Genomic DNA, 24,345 nt, shown 5'->3' on the forward strand with positions numbered 1-24,345 from the left:
TCATTAACATTCCGATCTTGTACAACAAAAGATTTAACAAACACCACTATCACCAGATTATTTATTATCGCTATACTTTCGTACGGTTACAGGCGCTCAATTAACGAGCCTTCCAGTAACAGCAATTTCCTTTTCGCTGCCTGTTACAGTAATGACGATGCAGTAAGTGTATTTTGTGCTTTATGGTTCGTCGTCCATGAAAAGAAATTAATAAGGCCAAGTTGAGTGTCCGATAGCTAAAAATACACACAGATAGTTATTGAAATATTGGTAGACCCATGGTTTCTTAAATACTGTTGTCATCTTCTGCATTCATTCAAATTTTAATTAATCATATATCAATACCATTTGTAAATTAGAAATTTTTTATATAGAGCTAATGATGGAGAGATAATTCTAAGATAAAAGTTTGATATACTGAAAGTCATAGTTTAGTGGATTGAAATAAAATTATAAGAAATATCCTTTGTATTACGTGTTCTATCGGTTAGCTAGAAATCTCCGATGAATGCGACAAGTACGTTTCGTAAAATTTTATTGAACAGTTAAGTCTTGCCTAGTACTAAAGGGATTTACGTCGATACTTTTCTTAGCATGTCTAATTTTTTTGCGGTGCACCGGCCTGTTTACGCTTCGAGGCGTTTGGCATGCTTTATGGAACCCCATAAGCGGATACAACGCTCCACTGCATAGGCATTCATATATTTAATTCATTTCTGACTTTATCTCGATGGTTGCACCGATTCGAGATGCGCTTTATAACAGAGAGAAGTCACGCTGGAGTCTTTTCTTGTTTTTCCTTTAAACATGCCGTTACCGTCGTTTCGGAACATAGAACGATATTGCGTGATACGTTTAATTATTTGTAAATTAAGACTTTGTAATACTCATAAAAAAGGAGATGAAAAAAAGAGATGAGTAGAAATAAAATACCGTAAGTTTGTGTTAACGATCGAAATAAGAAGTTGTAATTCAAAGTTTTTATTTAATTGTTTAGTACAACAAAATTTAACTATTAAATGCAACATCATGGTGCATGATTCATTTTATTAAACCTTTGACGTACAAAAATATATTATATCTTTCTTCAAATATTACTATCTGTACTCTATACGTAAATCTTACTAACATTAAGTAAAAAAAAGAATATTTTATGGTAATCTCAGAATGATGAAAAACAAAAAATCTTTAGCGTCCGAATATATTTCTATATCGACAGTCTCTAAACAATCACTTGTTACAACGTTAAACGTTAATCCGATTAAATAAAAATCAATGAGCATAAAATTAACCGTTAAAAAAACGAACATTAAATATTCCTTTATCATAAACTAAAAAAATAATTAATGTGTTATTTGTACATGTTTTTGTTAACTAGCAATAAGTCGAGTTACATATCCTTCAAGGATACAATATATACTCTGTTATAACGAAAATAAAAACTTAAATACAATACTGCAACAAATAACACTCATACTTTATCACACTAGAATAACGTTATGATAAGAATGAACGGAATGGTTATAAACTCAGTTACTGATAACAATATTGATCTTATAATTAGTTAAAAGGCACTGAAGAAAAGAAGTGAACTGTTTAGTTCTTATTCCTCTGCTATAATTGTACTACTTTCAGAAGATTCGGATTTAATTTTAAGCGGTGAATTAGGAGTGGTGGTATCCGGACTTCCGATACTTGAATCACATTTGTTATTATTTTCTTTATCCTCATTAATTAAAGAATTTTCCATCTTTATCTGATTCTTTTCTCTTGATATTCTTAATTTGGGTTTCTTATTAGGATCGAAATGATCTTCAAGGACGATCAATAAATCTTCGATTTTCTTTTCTTCAGTTGAAGTTAATTTTTCCTTAATTAATTTTTCTAAACCTTCTTTCTTTCCATTATTCCACGCTTCCTGTAACACAAGTTAAATCAGTAATCTTATTAGTTTTATTAGTTTTCAAAATACAATTCTATAGATATTAATATTTTATTTGAATTATACAAACTTGTAATTGAGAATATTCTATGCCTGCTTCGGCGAGCAATCGACGTAAAGGACTAGCATGTTGCCGTTCTCGACGATTCACGCGGAATAGGGCCCCGAAAATAGGTCTTAAAGTATTTTGACGTTCAAATACTATTTTTAATTCTGAAATATATAATACTATATAATAGAATTTTTTCTAATCGATATTTAAACATTTAAATTTTAATTTATTTTATATACCTGCATATTCTTGTTCTTCCATTTCTACTGGCTGAACAAATTCTCTAATGAATTCAACAGTATTTTTCATGGCACTATCACTATCACCACTACCATCTGTTTCATTTCCTTTTGTAACTTCTAGTGAACTCAAGTGTTGTACTATTTGTAAAGCCAAACATGCTCTGTCTTTTGCATTATTTAACTGATTTTCCTTAAATAATAACAATTTCATATTAAAATTATTATAGCGATTTTATATCATTATTAAAACTTATCATCAATGTATTATAATTACACATTCTATAAAACAGATGTTGCTTACTCGATTAAATAAACTTTGAGATAATGTCCTAAGAGTATATGCACGAACTGTGTTTGCACATTTTACTTCTGCGACATTAAATCCATTTGCAAATCCTTTCACAATTTCTTTAAATTTTTCCAAAAGATTATATTTCTTTAAAGATTCAATTAACATAGCAGGAATAACTTTACGTGGTTCATGATAAACTAATATGATACCATCCGCTGCGTCTCCTCTTATAGAGGAAAGCCATGTTAGAAAATCTGTTAATGCAGACACTTCACTTTTAGTTTTTAGTGCCTGTAAAAGAATATAGTGTGTAATATAATCAAATACAGATTAAATACCAATTTTTTGATATTAATGAAATTTTTTACCTTATTAGTTGTACTATCTTTAAGTACACGAAACTTGCCAATAGTTACTATCTTCATATTATGCCTTTTTATAGCCGGAGGATTAAGATCTTTATATGGCATTACATATTGTGAATATGAAGAACTAGGTGTATACCCAGCTATTTGGCATATTTCATCTATAACTTTTTTGCCTGTAGTATCCATATCCCAACCAACTAAACGATAATTGCCTGGGCCAATACCTGTAGTAGATTTCCTTGATGGGATGGATTTCCCATTTTCCATTATTGTTGACGATACCATCTTCTTAAACTAATAATCTGCAAAAAATATAATATAGTTTTCTATTTACACAAAGCAGAATATTTAAAATAATAATATTTCTTATTAATAACAACACAAAATATTCTCAATGGATCAATATAAAAATAGTCCATTAACGTGAATTTTATTAATCAAAATCAATGTTAGTTAATAATGAATGAATATTAATAAAAAACACAATTCGATTCATATACATTATACACATAATAATAAGGATTAAATATTTTTTTTAATTTTTCGTTCTCAATGAATTTATATATATTATTTACATATATAATATCTTCAACATAGAAATTTTATCATTTAAAAATATATAAATTTCGAAAAAATAAAAAAATGTATAAATTTGCGTAGAAACTGTGAGTCTCCGAAGATTTCTTTTAGCAAATGTTTGAAACGAACGCTCAGTTTTTGTACAAGGGCGAGATATTTTGGTACGTGCGTAGAGTAGAAGATTATACATGGTATCGGCAAGGTCGACCTTGAAATTCAATACAGTACACAAATACTTCAGAACAAAAGATTAATGGCTTAGAATACATCCAATAATATCTTACCTTCTACGACAGACTTACAAATTATTTATCAAATAAAAATAATCTCCTATCGTATGCAGCAATTTTTCTTATCCAGAGGCGTTTGTGTAAAGAAGTTCTGTGCCAAGAACAAGGCAACGGAAATATTTATCGGAAATAATGAAACACACGCAGTCTCACGTTTAATAAACTTATAAATATTAATGTCGGGAACAAGAAATTTATCAAAACGAGTGATATGCCACCATCAACAACGATGTAAAAAAATGACGATCTAACACAGTTGCTATCTTGTTTCGCGACAGGTATATCTACCACTAAGGAAACTGAATGTTATATGGATTTTTGCGATTCCGTGACGTCTATGCAACACGCATTACATATCAGCTCGCGGCGAATCGTGTCACGTATGTAAAACAGATATTCTCATCACACGTGGGTCGATTGCGATTCATGTATAGCCTCGATTTCGATTTAGTTTCCATTAACTCAACGTTAGATTCGTTACATTCGCTCACCGATTCACGTGGTTTCGCAGTTCCGTATTATTCACTGAGTTTCTTGATACGATCACCGAAACTGATGGCAGTACTATAAATCCTTTGTAGATACTGGAAACTACTGGAACGCAACTAAATTCATTTGAACACACGTGCGAAATTGGCAGTAAACCGCCTGCTCGATCATCTGCGCCTGCGTACTCGTTCTTAAGTCACGTGGTTCTAATGTCACTATTAGGTGAAGGAGAGACTGCCAATTGAAGTTGAAGTTCTAGTAGATTTGCTAAAACAGTACGTGAATCAAATTGAAAGGGTTGTGTACATATTTGTTTCTCGTATTTCAATACAGTAGCGTTACTTTTAATCTAACTTTAGCACTATAGTAGTTGGTGAACATTGCAAACGAAACTAGGAAATGTTCGATTGAAAGTATCTCACGTGCATGTAAAATAATAAAGGTGAGATTCGACGAATAATAAACGATTTGATATTCATTCTATAATAAGATATTGAACGTGTTCAAAATGAAAAATGGCGATTAAACGGTACGAACATTAATTTCTCGTGACTCGATGCTTAAATAGTTAGATACCTGTATGAGAACCATCATTGAAATAAATAACTTGATCCACATTCAATTACATTATTTTCTAGTTGAGATTGGCAGATAGACACTGGTTGAAACAAATCAAAAGTGTGTTGCATAGCGACGTGTTCTAAAGATATACGTGTGTCATAGGTATTTAACATGAAAGTGACTGCATAACGGACGGTTGAGCGTAAAAAGAAATTCACGTTTTCGCATATCGGTATCGTTCCCGATGAGATGAATCGTTAAATACTGGTTTGTAAGTAAAATTTATTAGCACGAGTCGGCGTGAATCGTACTTCTTATTTATGCGACTGTTACGACGCCTCTGCATAAAGTTCCATTTGCACGTTGCACTCTAGGAAAATTGTTGACGGTAGCGATAAATTGGCCTGCAGCTTATCTCTCGTTATCTGTTATTTATCCTTTTTTAGAGCGGGCCGCACGCTTTGTAGCACTGATAAATTGTTTCAACTGGGTCATCCGTTCGCCACGGTTCGTTTTTGTTTTTCATTTATCCGCGGAATTTCTCCCGTGCTGGTTGTTCCGAATTTATCGAATTCTCCGCGGTGTTTAAACGTGAGAAAATTGGAAGGCGAATTGCGCACGATCAACTATCACTGCATTGAATTTTTTTCTACGACTAAATTCCCATTATAATGCACCTTCATGATACACGTTTCCGTATAATATCATAAGAATAATTGTTTAGGGCGGTAATTACCGTCATTAGATTAATGCATACGCCACAACATGCACAGTAAACGTAATATTACTATTATTTATTATCATTTCTTTCTTGTAGCTAACAAATGTACCATCTATGAATCTTTTTCAAGATGTTCGAGTAAGATCATGTGGAGCAAATTTATGCTCATCTTCGTTTATGATAAATTTAGAATGTATTAATTATTCATGGTTTGTTCATTTTCGTAATTGTTTGTAATAAATCTTCGTATATCATAGATTTACTATGCATACATTATTTAGCCTTTTTTATTTATGATTTATATCATTATTGTTGATAAATCTACAACATAAATCCACGATGTAGCTATGATTGATTGCAATAGTTTTCAATTATTTTTGCATATTTTTAATTGAATTGTTAGTATTCTATTTTGCTATGGTAAAAATACAATGATTTTTGAAATATTTTTGTACAATATCTTTGTACATCACTACAAAAGTTTAAATAATTTCATTTCGATATATTATTATCCTGAAAGTTTATAATCGTGAAAGAAATATCAATGATGACGTACAAGTGAAATGATTAATCATATAGTAGAACGTGAACAATGTGTCACAAATGAGATACGAAAAATACAATAATTAATTAAACATCGAAATTTAAATAAAATAAAAAAAGTCCCTGGAGTTCACGAATTTCAACGTAAAATAAAGCTAATCTATTGTAGTTTCGACTACGGCTGAAAGCTTTCTCTCAGCCGTCACGTTCACTTTTTACAATATATGGCAAAGCAAAATCCCATGTAAATAGTAAAAAATATTAAAACGCGCTTGGGGCATTTCGCGTCAGTGGTATTGGTTAATATTCAAGTCTGGTTTCGCTATTTGTGCATGTGTTCGACAGTTTCATATCTGCTCTCTGATAGGAAATGTTGATACTATAAAATTTGAATGAAACGTGGTGAAAGAGGAATCATTCATCCTCGTAGTAATCGTCGTTGATAATAAAGATACGTTAGGTGTAGTCGATGTGATGTGAATATTTTTGAAAGAGAAATAACAAGATATCGACGGGAGAAAAAATGGCAACGACAGAAATTGCGTCTTAACGAAGTCGATGATTTTTCTGAAGCTCTTCACTTGGTATAATGAACATCGTGTTCAAATATCACGATTGCTTTTCAAGTGGATTTCGGCAGCAAAAAAGGGAGAAGGAGGTTGGCGAGGGAATATTGAAACACCTTGATAGGTTGATTAGTATTCAACCTAGCTTCGGCAAACATGATAAAATCGATCATCTCTCTGTATCTCTAGCGGTGCATTTTCTACCCCCGGCTGGTAGAAAAAAAGTAGAGTATTTCATTGAAATTAAAAAATGGCAACGGGAAATGAAACTCGACGTGTACATAGGTACGTTTCCGTCGAGATTGAAGGGGTTAACTGCTGAGAAACCTGCTGTTCTTTATTAAGTACGATCATTCGGATAAATTAAAACGGCACATAGTTAAAGTTTCCGGTTAAATAGATCTTTTACTTAAGAATTTCGAAAATTAAATAGATCACAACTATCAAGATAAACGAAGCATCAGAATTCAGTATGGAAAATGGCTGTAGATGGAGAATATCGGAAAACGAATTCTAGATTTACAGGTTTGCTCTTCGTTAATATTCAGTCTATCACCTACAGATGTAATAGTGCCATCAGCAAACATAGTACGAGAGATAAACGCAGAAAAGGGATCAATTAATGCGAGAATCCTGAGTTAAGAATCGTTTTAAAAATTGGAGAAAAATTTCTTTTCATTTAATATTGCAGATGAATCAATAGATCATCGGCTCTAATCCAGTCTACATATACGTAAAATAAATATAGGTAGATAGTAAAAAAAATACGAAATAGATATGATAAAAGCTGCGAATTTTCACGATAAAATATATTTAATCTTATCAATTCTATGTTTTACGAGCAATCGTATTGAACTGAATACATTTTTGTACTTTCGATACGTATGCTATTGATTCATATAATAGTTTTAATCTTGCATTCGAAGATAAAAATCATTTTCACCTATCGATCAGATATTTCATGACGTAATGTTGTTCATATGATATGACGTTATGGACGAGATATATCTTGCACACCTTTTCATTAAGATGCGAGATATCTCGTTCATGGCGTAAAAATTAGATCACGAGGTATTCCTTCGCGAACGAGGAATTATTAACGATATTAAATACAGAATGATGTACTGTTACAAACAAATCCTCTTAACGTTACTTTTTTAATGAGTATTAAAACGAATTTAATTTATGTCAAGTTTCATCAACGATTGTTCACATCTTGTTCACAAAATAAAATTAACTTCAAATGATAAAATAATTTTATTTTGTCAAGCTGGATGCTTTTCGCTTTAAATGCCACTCATTTATTGAATTTTTGATTCTGATAGACTAATTAGCCTTTCCATTATGTGATAATATATTAAAAAAATATAATATAAAAACTACCATGCACGGACATGTCAACATTGTTTACTCGAGATTTTCTTTTCATTCTAAGAGCACTATGTATGTTTCTAGGGTTCATTTAGATGTACATTTTGCACGAAACCGAATTTCAACCATAAACAACCATTCAATCCCTTCTGCACTTGTCATTCACATGGAACGCATGAGATGCTCATTCATATCCGACACTTGTGAAATTCATTCACCCTTGTGCTGCATTACATACTGGCTTGCGTAACTCGTTGGAAGTTCACGTGCTCTGTAACTACGTACGTATCGCATGAAATTATAACGAAGGACTTTTTTGTCTCAACTAGAATCAAGTATTTTATGCCTAATTTACTTTTTACACAGAATGTATTATGATTAGAATAATTCTACTTTATATCAAAGGAACGAGTGATAACAGCACGGTGATAAGCTATACAAGTAATTTTAAATGTTAATGGTAAAAGGGAATATCAAATATAATACATAAATGTTGTTAAATTATGCAGTTCCATTGAGAGCACCAGATACGATTTCAAAGGCTCCTTAATTGAATATTTCCATTTCTACGTTTCTAGATTAACGATCATTTATGACGTTAATGTTATATGAGCAATAATATTATGCATTTTTTCGATGTTCCAACTACTTAATAGAAGAAAATTGTTGGAAAAATATTTAATTATCTATGTAGTACGTGGAACTATTTATTGAAAGAATACGTGTACGTATTTCAACATTAAATACGTAATCCACAAACGTACAACGTACAGTCTGGAAATTTAATAGTAATCGATTAATGATAATACAAATATACATAAAAAGGAGAGTGCATGCAATATATAAAATATATATATATATATATAATACTTTTTACAACAATCATATGGTGAAACAAACCTCTATTTAGACTCCACTTCTTATATTTCTATAAATTTAAATTAGCACAAACATCCATCGTTGAATAACGCATCACGAATTATCAGAAATCGCACGTTCAAAATTTAATTTCGAGACCGGTTACCTCTTCTTCCGCGACGATTTTATTACTTGATCAATTCTCCAAGCCAAACGAACGTAACTCACGTCAACGTTTAATTTAACCATACAATCTAAAGGATCGGTAAAAGAGATTCCGAATAAATGGAAAGACTTACAATACAGAACGATTCCGCCGCAAATTCCGCCGTGGAGGAGGCTGTTACACCGTCGGATCTTGATTACTCTTTCTTTCGATGGATGGACTTCGATGATCGGTCGTTAAAAAACGATTCTTCGCCGCGGTTGCCGCGTACGTGACGCTTTTCTCCTGGATCTCAATTCTTTCTGTTCACCGTGACGCCTTAGTGAACGCCGTGAAACGCAGACAAAAGACCGTTGACTCGACGCACAGATTCCGACAGTCTATTGTTTCCCTTCGTTTTTGGCTCCCTAGCATTATCTTTACTTTTATCTCATTTCCACGCGTTATCCTTCTTTACTCTTTTGTTTTACCAGTTTTCTCCACACGACGCGACGCAACGATGGGCCCCACTCGTACCGCGAACGATCGACTTCGCTCGTATTCGACTCGGTAGCCGCACGCTTTCGCTGATAACGACGCATCGCGTCGTAAGATATCGTGAGATTTGCACGTACCTGCAACGTGTCTGATATACGAGCGATTTGCAACGAGCAGGTGATAAGGTTGCATCGCTCGCGCATTGCGTGCAACCGCGGTTCTTGATGCGCGACAACTTAGGATACGGACATTCTTGGCTATTGGCTCGGGCTTCTGAAGTTTCGCGGTGTTATGATGGAGTACAATGACTCACAAAAGTATTTGAGCCAGGATCCAGAATTAGCAGCTATTTTTAACACTTTTATGGAATTCACTGAGATAAAGTCAATTTTTGTTTAAATAAAAGACTGTGATCTTGACTAAATCTTAAAGGGACCTTGAATGATTATAAATATTAATTGTTAGTTGTTTTGGTTTCGAACAACGATTAGAAATAATCGAAATATTTTTGATTGTTAATAACATATAATGAAAAATCTTTTGAGTTCTGTAAATTTTAGACGAAGATTTCTTTTTAATTAATATAAAATTAGAAAAAATGACACTAAAAATATTAAGTACAATTCCGACAAGAGTTACATGCGGTTACATTTCTCTATTTACTTATTAAGAAATATTTTATAGCGCGTTAAGATATCGAGGAAGATTAATATAAAAAATAATTTAATTTATATGAAAATCACGTGTAACAAGCATTTTAGTTGGTTAATAAGGAAAATGTTGGCAGATGCTGTAGTATGATTTCCAGTTTAGATAAAATCTTTGTTTATTTAGTCTTGGTATGTATAATTTTACTTCTCGCGTGAAAGCGGTTAATTAGAAAAAGTGATACAAAGTGATAAAAAACAGCTAAAATTAAAAATTTGTAAAGCTAATAATGATCCGAGTATACGGATAAAATACGTTTAATAAGAACACGTTACATACGAGGAACTGAATTCATATAATTAGAACTTTTCATGACATTATAATTTATGGAGGAAGTCTATTATTATGGCGTGGTAAAAGTCAGTATTAATGGATAAAATCACTTCTTTTTTTACACAGTAAATGGCAATCAGTATGTTTCATTCCTAGACTTTTCATGAAATTGGAAATTGTGATAAGGAAATGCACGTAATTGATCTAAAATTATATCCTGAAAAATAAAATACGTTCGACACCAACATGTAAAACTGAAGAGAATTAAAAAATTATATCCAGATTCTGAGTAGATACATTTTGCAATTTAATAAAAGAGTATGATACGAATAATAGAGAAAATTGTACGTAAGTAATAATTATTTGGGACACTATTTATTTGAATTTCTGAATAAATTTGAAGTCTGACCCACACAGCAACCTGTTCAGTTTACTAAATCGAAACATTTAAAGTTCTTTTCAATATACAATTATGAAATAGGAAGATTGAAAACACATTTATATCTACGAATAATATCAGCTTTATATATTTTCTATATTTTTAAGAAAAATTTTCTATAGCACTTGAGTTTTTCTCCCTATCAATACGGGGATTTTCTGTCACGTTGACAGATTAAACACGTGAAGAGGAAAAAAGGAATATATTGAAAGTGAACGGCGAACGATATTGCGTCCCTTTATTCAATACACTCTCAATAAACTCTGTTTTATGTGGAGGAAGGTTGTTTGCATTTTTATTGGTTTAATTGTTCGTATTAAATAAAAAACGAAGATAAATGAAATCAGCAAGACAAAGTTTCTGTCTTCGGCCGTACTATCTACGTATTTAACGGTTTCTTGTGTATCAGAAGTTTGATAAATTATACAGTTGTCGCTTGCGAATAGAAACTTCACGACGTGATATACATTATTGAACGCGATAATAGAATTTGTGAACGGTATTACGTATTGTGTGATAAGCATGCAACTTCCAGAATTGTAATGAAGCGATAAAATCGCGTCGCGTGTTGTGTGCATCGAACTTTTTCTATTTGGAGAGGGTGCTCGTGGAACACATTTATTAATATAATTACGGTTATTATTTACCTAATACCTATTTTATTCCTGGATACTGTTCGAATAAGTCACTGTAATAAGAACTGTACTATTTTCGTAATACGATTCTTATTGGGTCGCCCGGGAAGTTCGTTTCGATCTTTAAGGAATTTGGTCGACATGAAAGATCATATTGAAAAGTTTTTTGCCGAAAAACCTGAGAGGCTCTGAATGGATGGAATATTCAGGTTGCGTGAAAGATGGAGAAAGGTTGTGGAACAAAATGGCACCTATATAATTCAATAAATGTATATCGAATCGAAATGCAAATCGGGATGAACTTTCCGAGCGACCTAATAAATTCTTAGTATTAAATGACTGACTGATAGACTGAAAATCAATAGTAATTCATAGCAATATCACATAACAGTTACTTTCTATGATACATTAGATATTACTCAAATAAATGCAATCCAAAGCTAATCCAATAGATAAGAAAAATCTTATCTTTTAACATGATAATCGTATATCCTATTTTTCTATCTAATTTCTTAAAATGCATCGAACGTTCGCCTACAAACATGAAATACGTAGTAATATGTTATTTAAATTATCAACGCGATAGCCAGACTTATAAGTAAAGCAGAAACATGCAAGGGTTTATCTGGTAATTATATAATACGACCTTGTTATTTAATAACAAGTGGGTAATCTCCTATATTTCTTTTTTAACTTCAAAAATGTTGCAGAAATATATGTGCGACAAAATTATCATATTTTCCGAACCTTATCGTTTCGCCGACTACTTCTTATTTTTTAATAGAATATGTTGTTTTGTAATGCAATAATTATGTGACTGACGTTTGTGGTTTACACACGCATTTATCATGACACGAGTTGCGGGCAATCGAATAATTGATAAGGGCGTTACTTTTCCTCCGCTTTACGAGACATTTCTTGTAGAAGTGCATATTTTTGTGCGTAACACATGAAAATAATATCTGACATTTAAAAAAGCATATATTTATAAATACATTATATGTATAGAAAACCGGAAATTTGTAAAAGAATGGTCTGATTCGCCTTTACTGTGTTTTAGAATTTCAAACATTCCTGTAAGTTGTTTCGTTTGCCCGTCTTAAATAGATTATCTCATGTTCTTCAGAAAGAAATATCGATTTTCCTCTATTGCAATATTTATTGAGTCATTTATCTGCACGTAAACGTAAGTAAAGGTCAATCTTGTTTTGTCACTTCTTATATCGATAAACTGCTCTGATACGTTAAGAAAATAAATTAACTATTGAAATCGCGTCACTGTAATTTTCGCAACTTTTACGAAATTAGCTTTTAATAATAGAATGGACATTTATTTAAATTGTCATAAATCTAATGAAATAATCATAAGCTACGCAAACAATGTTACAAATTATAATTAAAATCGCATTAAAAAACCATATAGCGATATCACAGATTATTTGTTACAGATTTATCACGTAGCTAATTATATAATGTCAGCTTTTACAACAAGGAGAATTGAACATAATAGAGTTTGAGAAGATAATAAATCTTCTAGGCTTCGAAGCCTAGAGTTACCTAAGTCACTAACAGTGAAATGCAATTATTACGGTGCACGATATTTAAAATGCAATTAAAAATCTTAGAAACACCTATGAAATCGTTGATTGCTGACGCGATAGTTGTAAAATTTCCATAATGAAACGATAACAGGTAGTTATAATGTTGGAAACATTTCCAGAAGTATATATTAACGTTCATGAATGGCGAGTGGTAAATTCGCATGAAAATGAACGATTTAAATAATAATAACTAATAATGGCGATAATATCGCGTAGCAAATGTATCGAAAATAATGTTACGGCCGTTGCGTTGATACCTAGATTCGTGTACCGCGAAAACAATCACGAGACGTATATTACATACATATTTAAGTTGGCAAAATTACAAAAACGATTACGTTTCATGATGTGTAATAAATGAATACCGAAACACGATATCAAGACACATTGTGTAACAGAGTTATCAGGTAAACAGCCACGGCAATGCATTTCCTTTGTAAATGCATTCTAATTCTGGAAACAAATTGGTGCTTTTAGCGACATTAAAACGGTCCCATTAATCGTATACTTGATACATTTCATGTGCCTCGAGTTGCATAGTAATGACATACAGATATAAATTTACGTTTGCACCGAAGAAACGTCGTACAATTTGTAATCCAACTTGTGTATGTCTACGTTGAGAATTACGAAATAAATTTAATCGAATGCGCTCGCGATTTTTACGAAGCTTCGTTGAAACGATAAAATCATCCTGTCTGTCTGCCTCTACTTTTGCGCATAAAATACGGTTGCGTAGGAAGTGAATTAAGTTTGAATTTTTATGAACCTTTTTAAATAGAAATGCCGAATTACGAAAAGATATATTCGTCAACGAATATGTGTAGGTGGATTATTCAAACTTTCAGCCAATCTTCTGCAAAAATTGTCGCCCCACATTTTCGATTTATTTCTGCGCAAGCAATTACCTTTTCTCTTCATCATACCATCAATCCAGTTATCGTGCGTATTGTACAAAATTTCGGTTTCCCACATATGCGTAAGAGCAGGAAAATCACATTCCAAAAACAGTGTTGGAATTATTCAGTGCAATTAATAACCGACAATTAATATTGAAATATTTGTTTATCAATCGTGATTAACAATACAGTTTTTACTCGACATATTGTCATTGAAATTCGATCCGATTTAATAAAATTTAAGTATCCAAATACGTAACGAAATACGATGAGAACGTTAGAATGAGAATTAGTTAACAATCTATAAAGTCAATTATGAAAATTATCTATCGATCGGCTTTCCTGATTCATTCTTTCTAACGATCATTAATAATAATTTCTATCTATCCAACAAATCCAACAAATTAGATAGTTTTCTCAATATTAAAAATTGGACACAAGTAGCGTCGTAATCCTTGATCAAATGAAAAAAGGAATTTCCCCGAGTTCCATTCTTGTTGAACAGTGATCAGCGTGCAACAATGAAGAACTCTTTCCCGCCTTCCCTTCTCACGGATCAAGAGGCGTTCTTACTTTTCTTTTAATTAAAAGTAGTTACCTAGCGCGGCCCAAGTCAATTCAAACAGAAACTTTAATCACTTCACGACCGGTGTGGATTTTAAAAGAAAGTTGCGATTTTTGATCAACACGATGGGGAGGCAAACTTCCCGGTTCGTGTCATTCGCAACTGTTCGCACTGTCGACATCGATTGATTTATCGCGAACGTTCAGGTATAACACAACTGGAATCGAGTCAGGTACCGAGCTCGGCTCCAAATGCCAATTTTACCACTTACCGCTTACTGCTTATCGTTTACGGTTCTTTGTATGTTCATGGTCTTAGTCTCTTTAATCGTGAAAAGAGAAACGCGCTTGTATTATCGACTCGTACAAAGCATGCAGCGTGTTGTTCGTTTGTTGGTATAATTAGCACGTGGCGCTATATACATTCTAATATACACAGTGTACTGTGTGGGCGTGTACCAGAATAACTTGACTACGCGACCACTGATATTATAGCTGGTGGAAAATCTGGTGGTGTTTCTATCCCTGGCTCTTGTCTTGCTCTTAACATTCGATATTAGTTCATTTGGCTTGCCTAACTTTAGCACGGCGAATCGTCCTTCGTCTGTCTGATTATTATCTGATTATAATTGTTTGTTCGAGCGAGATACCTTTTGGGAAAACTGTTATAGCGATATTGCAGGTATTATATCGTGGTAGTTGGTGAATGATAAATTACGTAGGTAGAAAATAAAAAGTATGAAGGATAAAAACCCGCGTTTGTTAATTTTTATGCGTATGCAGGATGTTCATCGTAACGATGATCATAATCTGTCAGCATTTCTCTTAATCTGATAAAAAGATGTTTCGAACAAAATTGAATCAGTTGGCAATTGACAAAATGTTGTATTTAATCAAATATGGAGATGATCATGGCTCTTTAAAATGGTGCTTCTTTTAATCATTTGCTATGATAAATTCTATAGTTCATGGCATAATTTCTACTTTGAGAAATGTCAGCAGAAAGAAATATGTATATGGTAAAAAGTGTGTTAGACTGATTAGCTCTTGACATATGATATAAAATAGGTACATAGATTAGGTACTGTTATATTTAAGTATTTTACGCTATATTGCAATATCCCTAAAAAATGAAATAAATTATAAATCGTGGAATTTATGTACACAATTTTCCAATACAAAGATTATTTTTTATCTCTTTTTTATATCATTTGTCACTTAAACCACTACAGTCCGAAATAAAACGTAGTTTTTATTCGATACCGTGTAGCTTCTACTGCCATTTAGATTTTTACTTTTAAATTCGTATAAAAACTTCTATTTGAATATTCAATTTCCATGCGTTTTTGATTTTAGGATTTTTCTTTTTGCGTTTTCTGGTACATGTGACGGAATAAATAAATAAGTAGTATTTTTTGTAACGGTACTATCATAATATACCTATAGTTTTCCTTTTTTAATGATTTGTTTTCGATGTGTTATACAGCGTTCATAAATGACATATTAAACGGAGAATAATTTAGATGTAAAATAGTCCGATACAAAGTTTAGAAGAAATAGTGTTATTTGCAATAAAATTCTCTTTTAAATCATGTAACAGTATATAAAAAACAAAAAAAGAGTATAAAACGAGGAAAATAAAAACAGGTAGTAAAACTACGAGAGTGGCATAAAATAGTTTTCAACGCGTCTCTCTTTCCTTTTTAAAATACCGATTCAAAATCTCATGTTTTTCCAGCCATGACGTCTGGCCCGTTTTTGTTTTTCCGGTTTGCGTTTTTCGATATAAAAAGATTGCATCAAATTTTTGTTGAACGAGCATAGAGTGTGATACTCGTGAGCGAAAAGCTGTGAAAATTGTCACAGGTTTTGTTTTTGGAAAAAAAGAAAACTATTCAGATACAGGAACCAAGATAATAATAGTTTATGATATGATAGATGTACATCTGAATAGTTTTCATTGCAATAGTTTTCATTAGAAAAGATAATAAAATTACCCAAACAAGATGCCACAATGAAAATATAATGAAATATTAAATCTTGCAGTTTGCATTTAAGTATGGAGTTAATGAAATACAATGCAGCATGTGTGTGCCTAATCTTTTATTTTGTAGTGTAATATATACAGTGTGGCCCATTTGGAGTGATACATGTAATTACCTCCTAAAATACTCGCTATGCAAAAAAATGTTTGAAATTCATAAAACTTACTTTATTTCGGAGGACATTTTATGATGGTCAAAAATTAGTAATTATTTAGTAAGCTGCTTCAAAATGTTGTAGAAATTAACATCTTGAACAATCAATGAATCAACATCTTTCTTTCGCAAATTACCGCCGGACTTTTCTTCGTTACCTTAGGCTATGGGAAAGAAAACGCGTCAACATTTAAAGGTGCCATAAATTTAAGCCCTCACCCGCATGGTGGTAGGCTAGCAGTCCCGACGTCTTGCGATTGTGATGTCTGAAAACGCAAGGCTTCGATTGCTTGCGAGGCTCGTAACGATTGCTTGAGTTCTGTTATCCTTGGTTCTAGGGAGAGATAACGAAGTCACTTGATGGTGTCGAAGGCAACAAACGATCTCGAATGACCTTGAAAAGTAAGAGATTATAGATCGATGAATTCCTCACGGAATAGGTTACACACTTATCTGCACAAAAACATATAGTTCTGCAAAATTGCATAAAAAAAACAAGGATCACTTTGAAATTTGCAAGATACATCTACCTAGATAACATTTGTGATCATCGCAAGATGCCCCACTCGAAATAAGCTAAGCTTTGCTTGAAACATTTTTTCGCATAATGAATAATAGTTTTTGGGAGATAATTGCGTGTACCACTTGAAATAGTGTCACCTCGTATATACGTACATAACGTCTAAATATGATAGAAAAATTATAATACGTACAGACAGATCGTGGTATCCTCTCGTTAAGTTTCGGAGCTGATTTCGAACGACGTTGGTCTCCTCCACGCAAGCTGGTCATCTCTGCAGCCTGTGCCAGGCACATTGTCGACATGTCGTTACTTGGGTTCTGGTCAGCACGTGGATTTTATGCGATTTTACTCGCACAATTACCGCACACCGCCCCAGAAATCTGTGGTTTTCGTGGTCGATCGTTAGGACTAGCGACCACCCGCTCGCGTAATTAATTCTGTTCATTGCAATTTATGTTCTTCTTTCACTGTTTTCTTCCAGTTCCATTTATTGTTAAATGCTGTTGTTTATTGCCGAACGGTCCATGAAATTTTTCAGGGAAAATATCAGCTTAAAAATTGGACATTTTTGTCAAAATATTCTGTCGTTTAACGAGGGAGAAGTACGTAGGAGTTCCAAAAAATAATTATGTGATAGAAAGATAAAAAGAAGACAATTGACGGCAATTGCATGTCCATTCGTAATATTTATTCATAAGATTCGCTTTATTTATAATATTCGCTCGATGAAAAATCCCTGAAGCATTAAGAATTAATTTAATTAAATTAGCATACGATATCCATCAGCTGTTCTCGGAATAGTCGGCTTTACTGTTTGACGCAATTACTAGCGATTAACAGTTTAATAAAGGATGTACGTCCCTTATGTGGTTAGTATGTAAATATTAATTATCCTAAATGTTCTACTAAATGTAATAGATGTTTTAACATAAATATTAAAGAACAACTAACTCAATAACATTACTATATATAAATCTTTCGTAATGTTTGAATATTAACGCTATTGTACATAATAACATAAAATATTTTGGTCGCTTGGAATTTTTCTGCGAACCTCGATAATATTACACGGAGATGGTATCCCACTGAGGGTAACCACCCACATGATAATCTAACAGCTAAAAAATTCTACCAAATGTCCAAACTGGACAAATTGTGAATGTAAACAATTAAATAAAAAAAACCTCGATAATATATACGCCTAAGTTTTTAAGAAAAGTTCCGTTTTCTAATCTTCTATCTCCGTGTATCAAATTTATGATGGAAAAAGTAGTATTTGTGTTCTACGCATCCTTTCGTGTTTAATTATACGTCAACATGTCTTTATCCAAGACGATAATTATTCTTCATTTGCATTTTGTCGAGACAAACAATTCGAAACGAAGATCTTGGACGAGACCTCTTCCGTCGAATCAGCCGACAACACGGATAGCTTCTCATACTTTCAGCCGGAAAATCGAAGTGAGAAAAGATTCTCGGCCTCGTTAAGTTCAAGATGGAACGATGGTGCTGTTAATTTTTTTAAAAGCTAGATAGCTGGGGCACATCAGAATAATTTGCTTGAGTTCAATGACCGAGATATATTTTTGTAGAATTATTTGGTTTACTTTTGGAGTATCATATGTTAGAGAATAATTCCTAGAGAATATTTCCTACTAAATTAAGGAAATGTTTTCCCCAGACAGATAAAATATACAAAAAGGGTGAAAATAATTTCTAAATTAGAAAACTATACATTTTAATATTAAAGAAATAGAATTAGTATATGAATAGGGAGACAGAGCGAGAGACGCACGAGAAGATTGGCAGAGAATCGTAAGAGACAGAATATTAAGAATTAACATTTATGATGAAATGAAAGAAATGCGTGCTAATTTAAGTAGGAGTAAACGTTAATAATTATGAAAATAAATCGAATTAAAGTGAGTATCATTGTGGTTTAGAGGATAAAAGAATATCGCAAGTTATTATCTTACACAAATTTGAAAATCACGGATTATGTATCATGTCAGTTATAAAATATTGTATAATGATATTTTATATCCTATTATTTGTAAAGCGGATTAAATTCGTATAAATGTAATATGTTATTCATCGCATATGTTTCATCGAGATTGATGGTAGTAGAGGATTATTAATTTCATGAATGAAATATTGGGAAATTGAAACAGTCTAATAAGAGTGTGTAGATATATGTATCAGAGGAATGTATGATTCAGTAAACCGAATCATCTTCATGGCCGGCAGACTGAAAAATAAAGTATTAACACTACTTGTTAACAAATACCTGTTAATGATATCTAAAATTATTGTAATTTTTTCCATAGAATATTAGTAGAATTTTTCTTATACAGGTTGTGAATTTTTTTTTTATTTATTTATTAAAATTTACAATCAATTCTCGCATTGAGAATTTTCAGTAATTTTTTCTGGCATGGCGCAGTGACATGGCTAATTATTTATAATAAGTTAATACTTATTATAGATAAGTATAATTTATAAGTAAGTATTATAAATAAGTAAATATTACTTAATTTAGATAACTAATTGAATCTAGCGTTTAGGTCTAGCGGGTAGTGTTTTTTCAACCTGCGGATCTGATCGGACGTAGCAAGTAGTCCAGTAATTAGGGGGTTTCGGTGTTTGTTGACTCTTTTGCTATATCTGTCTCTATATTTTGCTATTTCCTCTTTGACTGTTAGTATCTTGAGGTTGCGATGAATTAGTTCGTTGGTGACATACCAGGGTGCATTTATAATGGATCTTAGCGTTTTAGATTGGAAGCGTTGAAATATTTCAATGTTGGAATTACTTGCTGTTCCCCATAGTTGGATACCGTAGACAGGTTGTGAATGTACGTCATGAATGGTTTCGAATTAAATCGATAATTGTGATGAGTGATTGTATTCAAATATCAATGTAATTATGATTTGCATGTCTCATTACAATGCGAATGAAATTTTAACATGTATCGCACACCTATACCTTTATCGGAGAAATATAAAATATTATATATGTATATATATATTGAGTGATCATTTACATTTTCGTAGTATGATATGAAACAAGCTGGTTCTTTATTTTTTAAGTACCAGACAGAAGAACGTTGAACTGGCGTTATTAGGTAGAAGAAATCAGACTCGAAGGAAACGAAGAAGCGCAATAAAAGGCGATCCACGTCTGAGCAAAGTACGGGAAAACTCTTAGTTCCCGACATCGCGTTTCCTTTTCCCGAGTTCTGTTAATGAGTTTAAAGCGATCGAACGGAATTAAATCTAATTAAGCAGAAAGGAGAAAATATGAATGGCACTTTGATGTTCACTGAGTTATCTAACACGTACTCGCTGATGAGCAATGAACTACATGGTAATTAATAGATAAATTATATCGTAATGCGAAAAATTTCCCCTAAAAATCGAAAAATTTCTAGTTATTCGAAATTGAAATGTATAAATTCTCTTTTCTTTGGGATGGTAAGCGGTGCTGTTGCAACATTAACTTTAGAGAAATAAACTTCTACAAGTCTAGGATTTTCAGGCATCATCATTGCGTGATAATTCTTAACCACTAACTTAATGTTTGGTTACTATAATGTAATTATTTTTGTCATAAACTGACATTTAATATAAATTTGGTACAAGGAGCACATATAAATTTGGTTCCAGCTTGTATGAAATATAAAAGTCATAATAATTATTGTAATAAGTTGCTTTAAGTAAAGTGAACGCGTAAATTTACACTGAAGATTTAAAAATATCATTGAATTATATTTATTTGTTTATCACAAGTACGATGACTCAAACGCGTTGACAAATGCTTTTCTCGTTTTATGCGGAAAAGATAATAGAAAATGCGAGGCATGATGTAGAACTCATGCTAGAGAGATGACATCACTTGCAATTTGTATCGATGATATCATGTTGCATTCTTGTTTCTATGTTTGTATAATTATTTCGACGACTTTTTATGAGAGAAATTTACACGAGATGCATATAAAGTGATGCAAGATATCTAGCATTGAGAATTTTTTTTACGAAGTCCAAATAATTTAATTAAAGCTAATAATAGAATAAGTAGCTATTATTTAATAGAAAAATTTAATTTACAAAAGAAACTTAAAAACATTATTGCATTTAAAGAGCATAATTTAAACGATGTTAAAGATTGAAAATTTCTTTTAAGTCAGACACTGGGTTTAAGAACGATATATATCTTCCTCGTATTACTTCAAATATCATAGGTGCAGTTCGTCATAAAATGACTGTATTTTATTTTTAGGTTTGATGTAGGCGTTTATGGAAATGTGTTAATTCGTGAATCACGCGTATTCGTCTGTATTTCATTCAAGCTCGAGAAATTTATAGCTTACTGCACGATGTATTCTCTTTAAATTATTATCAATATCGAAAATTCTATGGAAATAATTGCAAAAGTACTGTTTTTAATCAAAGCTTATTTGAATTGAAGCAATATCATTTTCCGATGTCAAAGAAGTTGTCATCTCGACCCGCCCTCTCCGATTTCGATGATTTTTAAATATATTGTAAAGCTCCACATTTTGAGTAATTTTTTCCTGTACGTATAATCGTCGGTCGGTTTTAGTTTCCTAGATATTCGCGTAAAACTACCGGTACCACACAGCGTATTTCCGCCTATAGTTGTACGTTTGTAGGAGTGTATGCGTCAGTATTGGTTGCCGCTTATTCTCTGTTTATAAACGAAAGCCGGGCGAGCTTAAAAGTCCCGAGCATTTGTTATAATTCACTTAAAAATTGACTGACAATGTATTGACTTTGGTTACGCTTATGTGAAATAATAACAAATTAATTATAAAAATAATAGGTGAATGAATAATTGATACTATTTTACGAAATAGAACGATCGCAGTGACTGGATTGAAAATTCTAACCCAAACCCAATCCAAATCACATTGATGATTTTCACTTTTAATTGAGATATAAACTCATATTATAACAGACGTTTCTTGCAGCCTCGCATATGCACGTTGTGCACGGAGCCTTTAAGCTCACCCGACTCTCATTTATAAACAGACACAGAATTCAATTTGCTGGTAAAGCAAGTTTTTCGCCAATATCTCAGAAATTGAGTGAGAGTGATGGTTATATGTATAGAAAAAAGTTGTTCAAAGAGTTGTTTCTTTTAACATATTCAAAAACCATCGAAATCGGAGAGGACGCAACGGTCCCACAAGTTCAGCGTAAGTTCTTCTATGAATAATAAAATTTTTACTTCAGTAGTACGGTAATATAACATATTGTAATATATGTTATATTATATATATAACATATGGTAATATTTATTATATATTCTTATATTTAATAATAATAATTACTGTCAATTAATTAACATAATTTATGTTTTCGTATATAGTATACAAAATGGAATATCGTTAAATGTAATATATATAAATGTTATCGAAAATATTTCTTGATAGATTATGTCAGTCTCTATAGAATCATGAACCAGCGAAAAATCATGCTTTTACTTGAATGAACTACTGCAAAAATTGCGATAAAGTAATGATACCAAAATATAGAATACACGAATGGATCAGGAATAATATTTTTCGCTTCTTATTTCCATTATTTGCTTTTCATCTCGTATATATCGAGAGACACAAAAAGGGAGTTTCTGTCCACCTATCTCATCTAAACATTTTCTGTTCGACGGAGTACGCATGAACTTTTATCGTTTATACTTATTTCTTTACTGCTTGACCTAGATAACAGATTCAGCTGTAGACTTTACAACGGTACCATAAAACGATTATTGTTGTATTATCCTGCATGCGAGTCAATGGCAATTCTACTCGTTTATTTAATGTATATTTCAAAATGTGCAATAGCATTAATATAAACAGTTTCCAAATTATAATGGTAAGGCGCGAAATATAATTCTAGCTTATGTATGAATTAAAGAAAAGAATGTTGCAAAATGAGATGTATGTATACATACTCATACGAATTAAATTTTATCACTGAAAAGTCATTTCAATCGTTCGAAAAATGTTCGTTACATTGGAATATAGGAGACAAATGTGTCAGACTATTTCTTTTAAAATTTGATTTTTATCCTTATCGTGTGCCATTTATACGTATGTTTTATTTTATATACTTTTCATAATAATAATTTCATACATTTCCATTAATAATTTGCACCCTGTATTCTTTTACATCTAATCTAATTTCCTGGAAAATGTACTTTTCCAATAACGATACGCGTACACCAACTTAAACCGACCATCATTTTATAAACTTTCATAGACACGCGCTTTATTTCTTTTTTCTTCCATCAACTTAACCGATCGATTTTGATCTATCGATTGCATAATTACGAGGTGAGAATGGTCGAGATTTTAATTTGAAAGCGGTTCGAATCTCTCTCTACCAGGCTCCAGTCTGCTCATCAGCAACTGTTGCGGAATACAGATATTAGAGGATCATTTATCTTACTTACGCGATGCTGGCCGATGAGCCTGACCCATTACAGTCGCCGGGGAGTAAAATTCCTCCGTTCTGATCCAGTTTCTTCTGGCGGTGGAGTGTTGCCACCTTCGGGAATCAATATTCATTAGGGCGCGACTATCTTCCTCTGTTTCCACCGGTTGTTCTCATTCTCTGTACTCGTCGATTAATAGTTGGAAGCTTTGATTGACCGATCGCTTCGCAAACAGCCTGTAGCTAATCGCGATGGGATTTATGTGTACCGACCGCGTTAAGTAATCGCTTTACAACAGAGAAATATCTGTGAAGGCGTGATATATCGTCCTTGAAATCATCAGGTGAAGATGCTCGTGGAGACTGTTTCCCTGAGATTTGCCTTTTTCCTTGTAACATGTTCGCCGAGCAGGAGTTTGTCGATTCTGCTTTTTCGTCTTCAAGCAAGAAGTAAAGTGAAAGAGAAGGAATTGTTACGTTTTATGGAAATGAAGTTTGTACGATGCTATATTGGAAAGGGGAAAGAATAA

At 32.5% G+C, this 24,345-nt stretch overlaps 1 protein-coding gene across 4 annotated transcripts; it reads right to left on the minus strand.

The window, feature by feature from the left end:
- Nucleotides 1-965: 965 nt before the first annotated feature.
- LOC117207519 (maternal protein exuperantia) lies at nucleotides 966-9,590 on the minus strand. Of its 4 annotated transcripts, XM_033447822.1 has the most exons (7): nucleotides 9,174-9,573; nucleotides 4,257-4,521; nucleotides 2,897-3,198; nucleotides 2,538-2,819; nucleotides 2,234-2,426; nucleotides 2,013-2,155; nucleotides 966-1,918 (listed from the first exon to the last, which is right to left on the minus strand). In XM_033447822.1, the coding sequence occupies exons 3-7, from the start codon at nucleotides 3,179-3,181 to the stop codon at nucleotides 1,604-1,606; spliced, it is 1,218 nt and encodes a 405-aa protein (XP_033303713.1). In that variant the 5' UTR covers nucleotides 3,182-3,198; nucleotides 4,257-4,521; nucleotides 9,174-9,573; the 3' UTR covers nucleotides 966-1,603. The 4 variants fall into 4 exon arrangements, with proteins under 4 accessions (XP_033303713.1, XP_033303715.1, XP_033303714.1 ...); XM_033447824.1 differs by lacking the exon at nucleotides 4,257-4,521 and having other exon boundaries at nucleotides 9,174-9,590; XM_033447823.1 differs by lacking the exons at nucleotides 4,257-4,521; nucleotides 9,174-9,573 and adding an exon at nucleotides 3,760-4,057.
- Between the last annotated feature and the right edge of the window lie 14,755 nt (nucleotides 9,591-24,345).

The sequence above is a fragment of the Bombus bifarius genome, unplaced genomic scaffold, assembly GCF_011952205.1.
Source record: "Bombus bifarius isolate JDL3187 unplaced genomic scaffold, Bbif_JDL3187 scf7180000008033, whole genome shotgun sequence".
Classification (NCBI taxonomy): domain Eukaryota; kingdom Metazoa; phylum Arthropoda; class Insecta; order Hymenoptera; family Apidae; genus Bombus; species Bombus bifarius.

Bases quoted from the DNA above. Each gene is read 5' to 3' on its own strand.
- LOC117207519 (XM_033447824.1), bottom strand. From the start codon at position 3,181: ATGGTATCGTCAACAATAATGGAAAATGGGAAATCCATCCCATCAAGG. The intron at 2,427-2,537 runs GTAAGCAACATC...TTATTATTTAAG, and splicing joins CTCAAAGTTTATTTAATCGA to GAAAATCAGTTAAATAATGC. The intron at 1,919-2,012 runs GTTTGTATAATT...CTTGTGTTACAG, and splicing joins TAGAATATTCTCAATTACAA to GAAGCGTGGAATAATGGAAA.